General features: G+C 35.6%; 2 protein-coding genes across 2 annotated transcripts; both read left to right on the top strand.

Moving 5' to 3' along the window:
* The first annotated feature begins 307 nt into the window (after nt 1-307).
* Nucleotides 308-3,082, top strand: LOC147388210 (putative Peroxidase 48). The gene is made up of 4 exons (XM_086421677.1): nt 308-685; nt 1,023-1,214; nt 2,197-2,362; nt 2,467-3,082. Exons 1-4 carry the CDS (start codon nt 410-412, stop codon nt 2,967-2,969), a joined length of 1,137 nt encoding a protein of 378 aa, XP_086277803.1. The 5' UTR covers nt 308-409; the 3' UTR covers nt 2,970-3,082.
* A 2,261-nt stretch (nt 3,083-5,343) lies between these two features.
* On the top strand, nt 5,344-15,799 carry LOC147388211 (ruBisCO large subunit-binding protein subunit alpha-like). The gene is made up of 9 exons (XM_086421264.1): nt 5,344-5,474; nt 5,567-5,750; nt 9,383-9,504; nt 9,602-9,809; nt 9,899-10,044; nt 10,854-11,160; nt 12,073-12,323; nt 14,123-14,323; nt 15,364-15,799. Exons 1-9 carry the CDS (start codon nt 5,415-5,417, stop codon nt 15,649-15,651), a joined length of 1,767 nt encoding a protein of 588 aa, XP_086277390.1. The 5' UTR covers nt 5,344-5,414; the 3' UTR covers nt 15,652-15,799.
* The last annotated feature ends 763 nt before the right edge of the window (nt 15,800-16,562 follow it).

A 16,562-nucleotide genomic window follows, 5' to 3' on the forward strand; every position in this document is an offset into this window, starting at 1 on the left:
AAGACTATTAAAAAAAGAACATTTTACTAAATGAAGTATTAAGAAACTTAGGACCTATTTAGACAAAATGTCCTTCTGCCAGGTCCTTTAACTAATATTCAAAAAAAAAAAAAAAATCAAGAAACTCTGATTGCACCAAAAATCTTCTCCGAAGAGTCCAAACTCATGAAACATTGAAACCATCAAACTTTATTTGAAAGGGTATTTTCGTAATTGCAAATAATCCCTATACTTTCTCACTGTCTCTCCCGCTCCATTTGATTATGAATGAGTTTTATTCACAGAAACTCATTCCCTCGCATTCGTCTCTGAAAATCTCTCTGCTTTGAAGAAGAACAAAAGGAGAGATCAAAGAAGAAAAACAAAAGGAAAGATCAAAGAAGAGAAAGAAAGATCGAATAAGAAGAAAATGCGGGATTTGATGAGAACATTGGGGATGTTGGTTCTCACACTCGCTATAGTTCTCTCTCTCACAAACCCAAGTGGAGAAACCCAGAAAAAAATCCTTTTCTCGTCCTCCTCCTCCTTTCAAGACGACCAAAACAATCTCCAATACGATTTCTACAGTAAAACATGTCCAGAAGCAGAGCAAATCATTCGCACTACCATGAACCAACTCTACTCAACCAACACAACCATCGTTCCTCAGCTCCTTCGCCTCCTCTTTCACGATTGCTTCGTTGGGGTCTGTTTAATTTTCTTGAATCTTTATTTATAAATAATGGTTTTTTTTTTGTTGTTGGTAAATTTGGATTCTTGATCCTTTGTGAATTAATGGGTTATTGGGTCTGTTTGATTTTCTCTCTTTATCTCGAGTCTTTTATTATTAATGGATTATTGGGTTTCTTTGTAAATTGGGTTATAGGTTTTTTATTTTTGTAAACTTGGATTCTTAATCCTTTGTAAATTAATGGGTTATTGGATCTGTTTGATTTTCTCTCTTATTTCATTAGTCTGTTATATATATTAATGGATTATTGAGTTTCTTTGTAAATTTGGATTGTCTATCCTTTTTGTTGCAGGGTTGCGATGCATCGATTCTTTTAGATGAGAATTCTGATAGTGAGAGGACTGAGAAGGAAGCCCTTCCAAATGAAACAATTAAAGGGTTTGATGAAATTGAGTTAATTAAGTCAAAACTAGAAGAAGCTTGTCCAGGAATCGTTTCTTGTGCTGATACTCTGGTTCTTGCCACAAGAGAAGGCATTGTTCTGGTCTCTGCTCTTCACTTTCTCTGTCTTTTTATTAAGATTTGAATCCAATCAGTTTTTTTTGCTTGTTTTTTCTGTTTCTTGATGGGATTTTTCATTGTTTTGTTTGATTAATTTTCAATATTTTAATGGGTTGTCTGAGCATTTCATCTTCTCATGTCATTTTAATTCATTTTTCTCTAAATGGGTTCTGTATTTCTAATCTTTCCATGTTACTGTAATATATTTTTATCTTAATGGGTTTTTGAATATTTATGTTTCCATGAACTTTTAATGAATTTTTCAAATTATTTTCTTATTCTACTGTTTGTTTCTTGATGGATTTTCTCACCTTTTTTTCAGATTAATTTTCAATTTTTAGTAGGTTTTTCTGAGCATTTTATCTTCTCATATTACTTTAATTCATTTTTCTCTTAATGGGTTTTCTGTATTTCTTATCTCTCCATGTTACTGTAATAGATCTTTCTAATTATTTTTCATCCTCTCATATGCTTTAGGTTCATTTTCTCTTGGTGGGGGTTCTCACTTTTTTTGTTTCCATGAACTTATAATAATTTTTTCAAGTTATTTTCATCTTCTACTATTACTTTTGTTCATTTTATTTCATGGGTTTTCTTAATATTTGATCATCCCATGTTCTTGAAATGGAATTTTCTGATTATTTTGAACCTTTCCCATTGTTTGATTCATTTTCTTTTAATGGCCTTTTCTGAATTTCCATCTCCCATTGTTCATTTAATGGTCTATTCTTTTTTTTTTGATGAGTAACATGGCCTATTCTGATTATTTTCCATACTGTTATTTTTCTCTATTATCTCTTAAGGTTTTCTAATACTTTATTCTTCTCATGTTCTTGTCTCCTGTTATTCTGGTTGATTTACTCCTTTGGGCTGTCTGAAATTTTTTTATCATCAAACAATTTCCTTTAATTTACGTTTTCTTGATGATTTGTTTTTGATAAATTTGCCAATCTTTGAAATCACAGGCCGGTGGACCTTTCTATCCACTCTTTACTGGAAGGAAAGACGGTACAAAATCCTATTATCTCCTTGCTTTAGATGATATTCCGTCTCCAAAGGACAATATAACTAGAACCCTTGCAAAATTCGGACAAAAAGGATTCAACGAAAGAGAAACAGTCAGCCTTTTAGGTGATAATTCAATTGTTTGTTTCCCCTTTATTTCTTGTTGAATTGTAGAAATCATTCGAGGGTTGAAATGTGTTTTTTTTGTGTTCTTTTCCTTTTAATTGAAGGTTCTCACAATATTGGGAGTATCGATTGTAATTTCATTCGGGACCGTCTCTACAACTTCTCGGGAACCGGGCAACCAGACCCAACCATGTCATCTGATTTCCTCAAAGAACTAAGAGCTAATTGCAGTGAGTATAACAGTACCAGCAATTTCAGTTCCCCAAGACATTCACCATTCCCATCTGTTTGTAAGGGTAAAGACGTTGAGTCTGGCATTGGTAAGGTGTTCTATGGGTCTTTGTTCCCATCGATGCGGTCTGGGATGGTCTTCGACACACACTACTATCAGAGCCTACTGAGAGGGAGAGGACTACTCTTTGCTGACCAACAATTGATGGCCAGACAGAAAACTGCAACATTGGTGAGGGCTTATGCGTCCGATGATGGGACAGCCTTCCGTAGGGACTTTGCTCGTGCCATGGTGAAGCTATCGAGTCTCATTGGTGACATTAGCTACCAAGGTCCTGTTCGGCTCAACTGCTCCAAGATCCCTTCCTCTATCTGATTGAACTAATGTGATTGGACTAATACATTTGTTTACAGTTGCTGTTTTTCTATTTTCCCATTTTTTTTTTTCCTCAGTTTTAATGATACTTATGTTCTTCAATGCATATACTTTTCGAACCTCATTACGATTTTAAGCCCCAAAACTGGTTTAACTCCTTTATTGTTCCATGAAATGGTTAAAATTAGGACAAACGCTCCTATGAGATGCAAGATGGGGTTTTAGTCCCTTTAAAAAAGCTGGTGTCAACCCCAAAGGGTTGGTGCATGAGATGACCAAGATCATGCCGCTTCGGTATTGAGTTCGAATCCCCTCTTCGGGGCCACCATCAGGGATTGATCCTAGAAATTACTTGTGTGGGGGGAGAGGGGACTGCACGTGCCCCGAGGATTAGTCGAGTGTTCTAAGAGTCCCAAATACCTCAGTTTTGAAAAAGAAGAAAAAAAAAAAGTAACTATCATTGATTGGGGTGAAAAAAAAAAGTTTGTGTCATCGATTGGGGTGAAACCCAATAATTACCATCATAAGTTTTTTTTTTTTTTCAAAAGATCAAATTATCCTGGGGGGGGGGGGGAGTTTAAGAAATAAAAAGTTTACTAACTGATCCATCAAGATTATTATTATTTTTTGCTTATCGTTGGTATCCCCACCCTTCAGCTAAGACTAATCCCATGGTCACATGCCTCGGAAAGTCAAACATGCAACTGGTTGAGTCGAGGGCCAACCGGACCTTAAAGGGTGGCCCCAAAGAATTCATTGCTTCATGGAGTTTTGAACACTTGACCTACTCTTCTTAAAGAGCTTATCAAGGCTCAACTTTCCACTAGGCCAACCCTTAGGGGTTAACTGACCCATCAAGATACCGCCCAAAAGTAAGGAGGGATTTAGAAAGAAGGCACTCCCCTAGGATGCGTTTAGTAGTTTTGCCTTTGAAAGGACATGTCATAACAATATTTTTGATAATTTAAATTGAGGGAGATCATTTAAAAACATTTTAAAAAGCAATGTTAGTCACTCATAATCAATGATGCTGATTTTTTTCCTCAAGGAAATAAGATTACATCTTACGTTTTGCAAGGGAATTGTTCTAATCTACAACATTAAGTATGTGGGTTGGGAACAAAAATACTCAAAATAAAACTAAGCAATGCCATCAACCAAGAAAACATTGAGGTCAGGCTTCCCACAAACGAACTCTGTTTTGCCATGCATTGTCTAATAATGAATAAAATTATCTGACCATTTGTTGATCATGCCAAATGAGGCATTTGTTATAGTCATTATGCCATTATTTATGGTGTCCAACCATTGGTTTGTCATCAACTTCACTACTTAAACATGAGTGTATCACACATGTAGTGTGTCGGGATGTCAATAGATTTTACCAGGTCAGCTCTAACCATGCCAAACTGTGCGAACTAGTCTGTGGTTCAATTCACTCATGGTTCGTGAGAGCAGCAAACCAATGTACCCCTTTATTTTGATTGATATTAGAGATACCCTCCTCTGTTTTGTCTACTTGAACCCACTGTTTAGTCACTGTTAGAGGTACATTTTTTTTGAAAATAACAATTCTCTACACCTTTTGTCAAATTTAGAGAAACCGCTTGATCTAAGTCATCTTCTCTAAAGTAATGTAAATGACCTAAATACGTTTTATGAAACTACCTTTACGAATCGAGTTCGTACTAGAATGATGAACCACGAACCCCAATTCGGACTTGGGGTAACATAGCAATAGGCCATAATAGCTCACTGTACAATTCAATTGCAATTTCAACTTTAAAATATTGGTTCCAAGTCCAACTTATCCATCCCAATGATGGAGAAGAAGACACAAAAATGAAGGAAAGAAAAGAAAAAGAAAAAGAAAACTAAGCTCAATTCTTTATGAGAACTGCTATTAGCACCTGAACTTTGATTTATTACACCCCAATTTCTTAAATATTTATCACCCCTAATTAAAGATTAAAACACACTCTTCAAACATTACAATGACTTGGCTCAAATTATAATCTCTACAATACAAAGCATTATAACACTGTTCAAACAATTTTACTAGTTTTTACTATTAGGCTCATATAAAATCCTAGACCCAAAAATAAACATATCAAAAAAAAAAAAAAAAAAACCACAAGAGAGCTTCTATTGGCACCCCAACTTTGGCTTATTCTCAACCATTAACTTATTTTCTTATTTTTTTCATTGGAGTGTAACAAGTAAAGTTTAGGGTGTCAATAGCAGCTCCCTTTTATATTGGGCCGTACAGATCTAGGCCCATTACGTTATAGGACTGAGTTTTCTCTACGTCTCAGCCCGTCTAAGTTTAACAAATTGGGCTATGGTTTTTGGCCTCTCTCTCTCTCTTAAAAAAATCCCCAAATCCCCAAACAGGAACCTTTGAAAATCTTCCAGAAAGAGCTTTCTTCTTTGCAGCTTCAGAGAATGTCTACAAACCGTATTTTTTCTTCACTTGTTTTCTTTCCTCAAGAAGCCTCATTTTCAGTGAGTTAATCCTTTCTTCCCTCATTTATGGTTTTTATTTTTATTTTTTGAAACTTTCTCTCAATTTTGTAATTCATGGTTACTGTTTGCAGAAGTTTAATGGAACAAAAAGGGTATGTTATGGGTTCTATAGAAATCCACTACAGATGTATAGTAGAATCTTTACAGTCAAAGCTGGTCCAAAGAGGATATCTTTTGACAAAGATTGCAGAAAAGCTTTGCAGACTGGGATTGATAAGCTTGCTGATGCTGTTTCTGTTACTTTAGGACCAAAAGGTATCTCTATCTGGGTTTTATTGTTGTTTGGTTCTTGTCTTTCTTTTTGTTCATTGAACCCCTTTGGTAATTTTTGATTATTTAGAGATGTGTTTCTTAGTCTCACCTTGAATTTGTATGATAACATGATTTATATTTATTCTGGGTAACCTTCAATTTATCTGAAAATGTGTTAATGGAAGGAAATATGGTAATGGGTATGCATGACAGTTTCCAAAACTTGTAATTTCCAAGTGAACATTAGTTTCTGGGGTGTGTAGCTTATTAGCCTATTTGGTCAATTTAGGAATTATGTGTCATTCATAAAAATAAAAAAAAAATACAAAAACAAATATGAAGAGGTTAATATGAATTGATCTACCTGTATAAAAGTTATTGTTTGGTTGTAGAGGTGAAGGTGCCTGCTTACTAAGTTGGTTAAAGTCTGTGATCGTTGATGCAACAATCAATGTTTCTAAATCTGCCGTCACCTACTAATTGCTTACTCCTAAGAGCAACTCCAAGGCACGACCTATCCCACTCTCCATCCCCTCTCAACTGTCATTTTGGGTCATGAAATCCAAAATAAGGGTCTCCAATGCACGACCCATCCCCCTATCCATTTCAGGTCGTGGGATTTTCACTACCCAAAATGAGTAGCTCCACATGGCTTCTCCAGTTGGCTGAAAAATATTAAAATTTCAGACCGTTTGGAATTTGGGTTGAATTAAAAAATTATTTAAATATTTATGGATAGTCATTTTTGGGTAGCACGGTTGGAGCGCATGCCCCATAAATATCCAAAGAGGCTATCCATAAGCCCATGGCTACCCATTAATGGGGATGGAGAGGGGTATCCCTGTTGGAGTTGCTCTTGCTTGCCTAGGAAAAAGTGGTTTGGTCATAGAGGTTTGTCTATCACATTAGTGAGGAAAGTCTCTATAGAATCTTCTTCTTTTTGGCTTGTCTCGTGAACCTTTTGATGTTCACTGCATGTGAACTTCATAACTGAATTTTGTAGTATTTAGACGAGGTGATACTTTTGTCAATCAAATCGTAAGTAATGCCCACCTGAAGCTGAGAAACGGACCTCCATTTTTGTGTTCAGTCTTGTGAGTATTTTTATTTTTTTCTTTATTTTATATTTTGGATTCTGCATTTATGTGGTGGTTGATATCATGGACCTTAGTCCAAGCTGTCAAAGGCACAGGGTTGAACCTAATAAATCCTAGGATGTCGAGGTAACCTGCTTAGAGAACTCAGCAAGGTAGCAAAATGCAAGGGAGCAATCCTTCGTACTAATACAAGATCCTTGAAATATAATCCCTACATTCTTTGAAGAGAGCTGAGTGACTACTTGAGTTTTGTAGAGTATATACTAAGAAGTAAGAACAATGTTATGGAGTTGTGCTTCTTTTCCCTCAGATGCTCTTCGATTTTATTCTTTCCAAATTGCCTAGGACGGCAAAAATGAACATTTTCCAAAGATGAGATGCCCTCTTAGAACATGCAGCAATATGCTAGTTATGAAAAACCTCAATAACATAGCTGGATAAAATCTAATGGACACCAAACTATATCAAGGGAGAATCCCAAATCACTTTTTTTATTTATTGTTTGTACTTTATTCCAAGATAGATCTTCTCCATCATCCCAATTCATAAACTGCTGCATTGAGAGCTCCGTTTTTTGTTTTTTGTTTTTTTTTTTCTGGGAGGAAAGATAATACAATGACAGGAAAGCCTCCATGAGGGAACCTCGCCATACCAAATATTTCCTCAAAACAAATTCTATCACCTCGCCCCATCCTATATTTAATGCCTTTAGAGCACTTCAAATGCAAGTTCTTGAGTTGTCTCCAAATACTAGATTCATGTGAGAACTAACCTTTTCCATAGACTCAAATTTTCATTTCCAAATCTCCAGAACCATTTTCCTAGGAGAGCCAAGTTCATTGCTTTGATGTTTTTTTTTTTTAACTTTCAAACCTCCTCGACTTTTATTAACCCTACCAATTGTCAGCTCAAAGTTTTATTAATCATTTTCCTAGGAGAGTCAAGGTTATTTCAACATCTAATCCAATTTTTATTGAGTTAAGAAGTTTTTTCTTTCCAGATTTTGTGTGTCCACTGTTGATTTTTATGAGGACTCCTCCATGATGAGGAGATCATCCTCAATAAAAATCAACCTTGGACCCATTTCAACAAAAAGAAAAAAAAAGAATTAAATAAAGAAAGAAAGATAAAAGAAACAAATTCTCCCTTGTCAATTGATGACTGTTCTTTCCCTTGTTCATTGTAATTTTCTCTCTTTGAATTTGTCTTTCCCCCAATATTCTCCACTATCCTTTCGACAGTAGTTTTGTTATTTGAACAAGTTATTTGAAACTGTTCGATTTCATGGTTGGAAAATATGCAAACATGGTGGTGTGCAAGTGAATCAAGATAGAGATGAAGAACCATCCAAATTGCCTATATGCCCCATGCATGCTACAGCGATGTTAGAGACGATAAGTCAGTATCACCTCCCGTGGACATTGAATGATTCCTTTCTCTCTCTCTGCCAACATGCCACCTATTATATTAGTTGTACACATCCTTGTGAGTTCATAGGTGACAGTTTAAAATGATAGAAAAAGGATGGAAACTGCTATGCACACTAAAAATGCAAAGAGCAAGACTCATACATATTGTTATATCCCAAATATATATATATATATATATATATATATATATATATATATATATATATATATATATGGGTAGCGTTCAATGGCTAACTTTTTGGCAAAACATTTTTCAAAACATGAGTTAGAAGTTTTAGAATGGGCTGATTTTTGGTGAGGATGATCTCTACGGTGAGGAGATCATCCTCACCAAAAATCAGCCCATTCCAAAACTTCTAACCCATGTTTACAAGTTGAAAAATTGTGGACCGTCCATTTTTTGTAAACTATTTTTGATGGGGTTAGAAGTTTTGGAATGGGCTGATTTTTGGTGATGATGATCTCCTCACCGTAGAGATCATCCTCACCAAAAATCAGCCCATTCCAAAACTTCTAACTCATGTTTTGAAAAATGTTTTGCCAAAAAGTTAGCCATTGAACGGGATATATATATAGAACAGCGTTATTACGACCCCTATTACGACTCATATTGCGACACACCATTTTGTCTTATATGGGCAAAAATGTTTGGAATGGGCTGATTTTTTGTGAGGATGATCTCTGTGATGAGAGGATCATCCTGGCAAAAAATCATCCAATTCCAAAACTTCTAACCCCATCAAAATTGATTTACAAAAATTGGACGGTCTAGAAGTTTCATAATGAGCTGATTTTTGGCAAGGATGATTTCCTCACCATAGAGATCATCCTCACAAAAAATCAGCCCATTCCAAACATTTTTGCCCATATAAGACAAAATGGTGTGTCGCAATATGAGTCGTAAGAACCCGACCCATATATATATATATATATGTACATATATACATATATATATATATATATATAAACACACATATATGTAAGTTTGATTGAGATCTTTTACTAGTAATTGTGTGATAGGTTGACACATTTTTGAGTTTTGACATGAACATTGTTCTGAAATGCCAGAAGTATTTGAAATGAATGACTTTTAAGTTGTATCATGCAGGGCGTAACGTAGTTCTTGATGGACCCGGAACACCAAAAGTTATTAACGATGGTGTAACAATTGCTCAGGCCATAGAGCTTTTGGATCCCATTGAGAATGCTGGAGCGATGCTCATTCAAGAGGTCCTTCATACTTGCTCCATTGTTTTCTTCTCTATGCTTAACTTCTTATTTAGGAAATAAATAATTTTTATTTTCTAGATCTATGTCCTAACTATAGGTTGCACGTAAGACAAATGACTCAGCTGGTGATGGGACTACAACGGCAATAATTTTGGCTCAAGAAATGCTCAGATCTGGTTTGATCGCTGTCGCTTCCGGAGCTGACCCTGTTTCTTTGAAGAAGGGAATGGATAGGACTGTGCAAGAACTCGTCACTGTACTGAAGAGTAAATGCAGGTCTGTAAAAGGGCGGGAAGATATAAAAGGTGACAAAATTTTGTTCTCAAGTCATTTTTTAATTTCAAGAAAATCTTGAAAAACAGTGTTTTTATTATGTTTTCTCATTTTTTTTCAGCCGTGGCCTCAATTTCTGCTGGAAATGATGAGTTCGTTGGGAATTTAATTTCTGAAGCTATAGACAAGATTGGTCCTGATGGGGTCATTTCCATTGAGTCATCCTCATCCTTTGAAACTACTGTTGTAGTTGAAGAAGGAATGAAGGTGGTTTAAATGATATTCTTTTATGCTATTCTGAGACAATCTTTGGATAGGAAATCTAGGACTGTGGCTTAGTGGTACATAATAACACACATGCAAAGTCCTAGAACTGAGGTATCTGTTGGGCTAAATTTTGGCCCAACTTGATTGTTAACTCTTTGTCCCATATGTCGGAATGGGCTGATTTTTTTGTGAGGATGATCTCTATTGTGATGAGACCATCCTCACAAAAAATCAGCCCAATCTGAAATTTCTAACTCTATCAAAAGTAGTTTACAAATTAACGGTAAAAATCAACAGTCCACAATTCTTGAGGAGATCATCCTCACAAAATATCAGCCCAATCTGAGACTTCTAACCCATATAAGACAAAATGTTGGCTCCTTAAGTGTTGGTTGTTGTATGCTACCCTATATATACTAGATGGTATCATATGCAACCACACATGTATCAAAAGGGCTTATTTGTAATTTAAAATATTGATTAAATGGTTTTGGAAGATTAAATAGTAAAAATAATACTTTTGTAATTTTGAAAACTAAGCGTCGTTAGGCTATAACTTTCTTGGATTTTTACCAAAATGGCCTTGATTATATTAAATTTAAATATAAAAGTGGGGGCAGTATTACCACTCAAATTTTGGTATCAAATCACTTCTACTCCGCCTTCTCTCATTATTATTGTAAAGATATATACTATTTAACTGTTGGTGGGCCATCCTTTGGGGTGCACTCCACTGTAACTTTGATTATCATGTTCGATTGCATTTCCCCTTTATCTGTTCGAGCCTCATGTTCTTTTCCTTTCTACAGATTGACAAGGGATATATGTCTCCCCATTTTATTACAAATCAAGATAAGTTGCTCGTAGAGTTTGAGAATCCGAAAGTTTTAGTAACAGATCAAAAGATTTCAAGCATTAAAGAAATCATTCCCTTACTAGAAAAGACAACCCAACTGAGTGTTCCACTATTAATTATTGCTGAGGATGTCACACATGAAGTTCTAGCAACACTGGTCACGAACAAATTGCGAGGTATAATTAATGTTGCCGCCATCAAGTGTCCAGGGTTTGGTGATGGAAAGAAAGCTCTTCTGCAAGACATTGCCCTAATGACAGGTGACTATATATTTCACTTCCATTTCTTGCATCTTTTCCAGTATTTGTTTCTCTATTTGGCAAATTTGCTATGGAGTCTCACGATTAGGATCAGGTGAGCCTGTTCTGCCCAAAAATATCGAGCAAAACAACCTTCCAAATACACATTGCTCTTAGACGAGGGAACATAATTATTGGGCCAAAGAAAATATCTGAACTTTTGATCATTTTGATTTTTGATATAGGAGATTGTTTGAGATTGAATTTCAAACTGGGGGTTAGGAGTTTCTCTATTTTTAGCTTAGTCATGTGTGTGATAATCACATACAGACTTGCCAATTTGAGTGCCTTTTGGATTATTAAAATTTTCAATTTGATAGTAGACTTCAACATCGACCGCTATAAAATTCTAGTGAAATCCCAGTTGATCTGGACATCCAAATAAGTGTTTGAGCTAATATATTTTGGGTTTAGCACTTTTTAAAATGGAGAGCTGCTATTGGCATCCTCATTTTTACTTATTACACCCCAATTAAAAATAAAGAAAATCAGTGAATGGTTGAGTATAAGTTAATGTTGGGGTGCGAATTGAAGCTCTCTTTCTTTTTTTTTCGCTAGATTTCTATATTTTTGTGTATAGGACTTTATATGAGCCTAATCATAATTTTAAACAACTACTGAAATTGTTTGAACGAGTGTTTTAATGTTGAGAATATAGTCTGAGCTAAACCTTTGTAATGTTTGAAGGGTGTGTTTTAATCTTTAATTGGGGTGTGATAAATAATTTAGGAAATTGGGGTGTAATAAATAAAAGTTGGGGTGTCAATACAAGCTTTCTTAATATAATATCTTGGTCCTTTTGGACTACATTGAGTGTACCATTCATATCTCGTAGGTACTCTCTGCTAGCTAATCACTAATTGCAACAAACAGGTGCGGATTTTCTTGCTGCGGAGTTGGGCTTGACACTTGAAGGTCTAACCTCTGATCAGCTTGGTGTTGCTCAAAAGATAACCATAACAAGTAATTCAACAACTATCGTCGCTGATCCAACCACTAAAGCTGAAATTCGAGCGCGAATCTCACAGATAAAGAAGGATCTAACTAACACCGACAGTTCATACTTGTCGAAGAAGCTCTCTGAAAGAATTGCAAAGCTCTCAAGTGGTGTTGCTGTAATCAAGGTATTGCCCACACTTCTAAATTTCAACTATGACACAAATGATGTTATTTCGATATCAAAATTACTCTTATTCTATTAGGATTAAGGAACACATTGCTCCATGAGGGAATGCTTAGAGTGTCAACCATGAGGTTGTAATCGATATGTAGTGGCTTCTAGAGGCCTAATAGGCTGAGTTATTTGTGGAAGTATGTGTATTTCATAAGCTATTGTAAACAACTAAACTCATGGCCGGGATGAAATTGAGACACCTTTTCAACGATGACTAATCAAAGGCATATATGATGGTGCTATCCCAAACCATTGACGGGGAAATATTTTATTGATACACAGGTGTTTTTTTCTACTTATTTGTAATATTTTCTAGATCTGCATCATTTCAAACTTCCTTTCTTTTTTCTTTTCCTTCTTCTGATTCTTTTACATTCCTTGTCATCTAAACTTTTTCATTATCTTTACCTTTTTAATTAATTTGTGTGATACAATTGATGTGTAAATGTTCATGCATATAATCAAGGTTTAAAATATCATTTCGTCTCGATTTTTCGTGTTTCTCAAAAATCGAAACATATGAAACAATTGTTTAGATGAGTCTTTTGATTAACCCCTGTATTTTCAAACTAATTTAAGAACTTAGGCACTACTCCCGCCCCTCCCCCCCCCCCCCCCCCCCCCCCCCCCCCCCCCGGCTATTTATGTGATATTTGAGAAACCCCTGTAGTTTCAAACTGATCACAAGTCCCTTGACCTGGGTATCCTTTGAAAGACTTATTTAATTGTGGTCAAGGGCAAGTCATCTCTTAATACATGGATTCTGTAGAGTGTAGACTGTATTGAAAAAAATATATATATGAGAGAGAGAGAGAAGAAGAAGAAAAAAAATAAGAACAAGTAGAGGCTGACAAGAACTCCGGCAACGGCAATTAAATAATCAAGTTTTTTCCTTCTCAAATCTGGATCTTTCTCTCAGATCTTGATCTCTCTATCTCAAATTTATACTTTTTGGACCCCCTCTCCTCTGAATCTCTTAGATATACTAGAGAAAATGGAATTTTTTAACCCAAAAAATGAATATTTTGCTGATTCTTTTGATTCCATAGGTGTTTCGTTTCAGAAAGTTGAAGATCTGAAACGTTTTGGAATGTTGAAAAAATGATACAAACCAAAACGAAATTTTAAACCATGCATATAATAGCATATAGAGATTAGGTTATGATGTTGGCCTAATAGGTGTCTGTTATTCAGCTGTGGATCATAAAATGAAGATGAAACACCATTAATTGTCACCAAGGTCTTATCCCAACAACTTGGGGTTGAGATGAAGTAAGTGTTTTATTGAACACATATAGTATTTGTTTTTGCTCGGATGCGTCAGTCACATGGCGCTCTAGAAGCACACATCCACTTTAACCATTCCTTTTAATTCTATGAACAAGATCATCCTCAACCTAACCACTTTTTATGGATAATAAAGCTAAGGTAATGAAAATGTTCACTTGGGATATTTCCTTACCATCATTCTTACTGATCCTTCCTCTGTGTTTCATTTCTGAAGTTGCAGTCCACATACTTTGTCTTTTCTTTTTTTTTTTCCCACTTATTTCTAAAGCCTTCAGGATTCCAAAACAGCCAACTTAAGTTTTAACTTTTCATATTGCATTGAGGTCAATTTGTAACAATAATTTTGTAGTTTCTATCTTTAAAATCCCTGAATTTAGCCTATTGGGAGTTCATATGTTGCAATTAATTTGATTTGCTAGGGGTCTTGCTATGGGTTCTGAAGATACAAATGGCATTTAGGTAGGAGCACACACCGAGGCTGAACTTGAAGATCGAAAGCTCAGAATTGAGGATGCAAAAAATGCCACTTTTGCTGCCATGGATGAAGGAATAGCCCCTGGGGGTGGGGCCGTCTATTTACATCTGTCAAAACATATTCCCATCATAAAGGATTTGATCAAAGACCCAGAGGAGCGGATTGGTGCTGACATCATAGGGAAGGTACAATGCATGTTCCCAAGCTTTAAAATATCATATTGATTGATTTTTTTGATTAATGAGAAAACTGATACAGTATCAGCAGATAGATTCGATACAAACCCGATACATTCCCGAAACATTCAATGTTTTGCATCAGTCTTGGCCGATACCGATACGTTACAATATTCTAAACCATGCATGTTCTCATTAACAGTGCGTTATTTATTTACTTTCAGTTATAATCTGAATTAGAGGCCTTTAATCAGTCAAATTTGGTAGTGTTCAAACTATTATGGTTTCCCGTCTCGGTTGATAACCCCAACCCCATTCCAACCCACCACATATGGCTCATACATAACTTAGCCAATGATTTTACCCCATTTTATGTATTATGGCAAATGATGGGATAATTACCATGAAAAACTCATCTTTGAGTTTTGGTCTATGAGATTTCTTTGCCCACAAGTCAACTGGATTTTAAATTTCTCAACCTAGAATAAATGGAATTTTTTACGAAATTAAACACAAATTGTTAGAGGAAAGGAAGGTTTGCCATCCACCTTGTATACGGTAGACATCCCATATAATACTTTGTAAAAGATTGGATGTGAGAACCAACAATAAGAATAAAAAAACAAAAAAGTAACAAAATACCAAATTTACCTGGTTCGTCAAGATTGCCTATGCCTAGGAGCAATGATGATATCCTTTCACTATTTCCGTGATAATTTGGGATAAAATCTTTCAATCTTACTTCCATTTAGAAAAAAAAAAAAATCCACATAGCAACCCTAAAATGAGTTGAATATGATTTCATAATTTGTACAAAAGAAGAACTTGCCGATACGACAAAAGTGAGGAAAAAGTTACCCCAAATTTTTTGGCTCACTGACCATATAATATCATCAATAGAATACAAGAAACGAACTTAACAGAATTAATAGGCCTTTTTTATTTTTTTTTTTCCTTTGTAAAGATTGTGTTAAACAGATTTTGAGTTATGAAGAGGTTTTATTATTATTCCCATGGAACTGATAAAATTTATCGATGACATGTTTCAGGCACTTCTTGTACCAGCATCATCAATAGCCAATAATGCAGGAATTGATGGATCAGTTGTTGTGGAAAAGATTTTGGCCTGTGAGTGGGAGACTGGGTACAATGCCATGACGGACAAGTACGAAGATCTTTTCGATGCAGGAGTGATTGATCCTTGTAGGGTATCAAGGTGTGCACTTCAAAATGCAGCATCAATTGCTGGGATTCTCCTCTTGACTCAAGCTGTCTTGGTTGAGAAAGTAAATAAACCCAAATCAACTGTCCCCCTTGTCCCTGGATTAACTCCTTAACAAGTGAAAAGTAGATGAAAAGCTTAGGAAATCGAAGCTGATTGAGCCATCTTCTTTGACACAAAAGCATTGTAGAAATGTATGTGAGTGAGTTTTCAGGCTATGACGACCATAAAATTACGTTTTTGATTGGAGGGTATGCTTTCTAGTCTGACTTTTGTCTGTTTTGTTTAATTTAATTCTACATTTATAGTTCATATTTGATTAAAGGATCTGTTCAAAGTTGGTTCTCCTTCATAATAAGCAGAGGAGAAGATGACTTGGAAAGTAGCTTCTCATCAATGCAAGAAAAAAAGAGAGGTCTTTTTCTGCAATAAAAAAATTAAAAATAAAATTAGAGTGATTATTGCCACAGCAACTGTTGCTAACGCCACCCCATTTCATATGTAAATCACCAAAGAAAATTACCACACGTCTTGGGATGGTGTTAGCAAATGTTGGTGTGGCAATAGAAGCTCTCTAAAATAAATAGTGGTTTTAACTTTTGATTTATGAGAAACACCGAAGAGAATGGAAATTGCTGATCCTCTGCTCCAGGTTTAGAATAAAGTTACCCAAATCGACGACTCGTTTTAGGCCACGTGGCACACTTTTTGTTTTTTTTTTTTTCAGGTCCACTGGCCTTTGATTGGCGAATTCTAGCTATTTGATTGGAGCATTTTCTCATCTTAGACATGAAGTCCATCACCATTACAACTTATTATTCAGAGTTTTTATAGTTGGTTTTTGGTTTGCAAGTCCACCAGAGGGCTGACAGTATTGTGGGCTAAGCTAACCCAAAGTCCGTGCTGGTCCAATCTAGCCCACAATTATTCAAGCCTATTTACAAATCCGTCCACAAAATTTTCTTATATGCATTATATAGGCTCCTTTTCTCCCTTGTTTGACATCCTCTGACGATCAAGTTAATA

Source organism: Akebia trifoliata, chromosome 13 (assembly GCF_017979445.1).
Source record: "Akebia trifoliata isolate Shusen 1 chromosome 13, ASM1797944v1, whole genome shotgun sequence".
NCBI lineage: Eukaryota > Viridiplantae > Streptophyta > Magnoliopsida > Ranunculales > Lardizabalaceae > Akebia > Akebia trifoliata.

What these genes read in the sequence shown, in the direction of transcription:
- LOC147388210 (XM_086421677.1), top strand. Translation starts at nt 410, where the DNA reads ATGCGGGATTTGATGAGAACATTGGGGATGTTGGTTCTCACACTCGCT. An exon ending in CAAGAGAAGGCATTGTTCTG is followed by an intron (nt 1,215 to 2,196) that starts GTCTCTGCTCTT and finishes TTGAAATCACAG; the next exon opens with GCCGGTGGACCTTTCTATCC. An exon ending in AGAAACAGTCAGCCTTTTAG is followed by an intron (nt 2,363 to 2,466) that starts GTGATAATTCAA and finishes TTTTAATTGAAG; the next exon opens with GTTCTCACAATATTGGGAGT.
- LOC147388211 (XM_086421264.1), top strand. Translation starts at nt 5,415, where the DNA reads ATGTCTACAAACCGTATTTTTTCTTCACTTGTTTTCTTTCCTCAAGAA. An exon ending in TGTTACTTTAGGACCAAAAG is followed by an intron (nt 5,751 to 9,382) that starts GTATCTCTATCT and finishes TGTATCATGCAG; the next exon opens with GGCGTAACGTAGTTCTTGAT. An exon ending in AGGGCGGGAAGATATAAAAG is followed by an intron (nt 9,810 to 9,898) that starts GTGACAAAATTT and finishes ATTTTTTTTCAG; the next exon opens with CCGTGGCCTCAATTTCTGCT.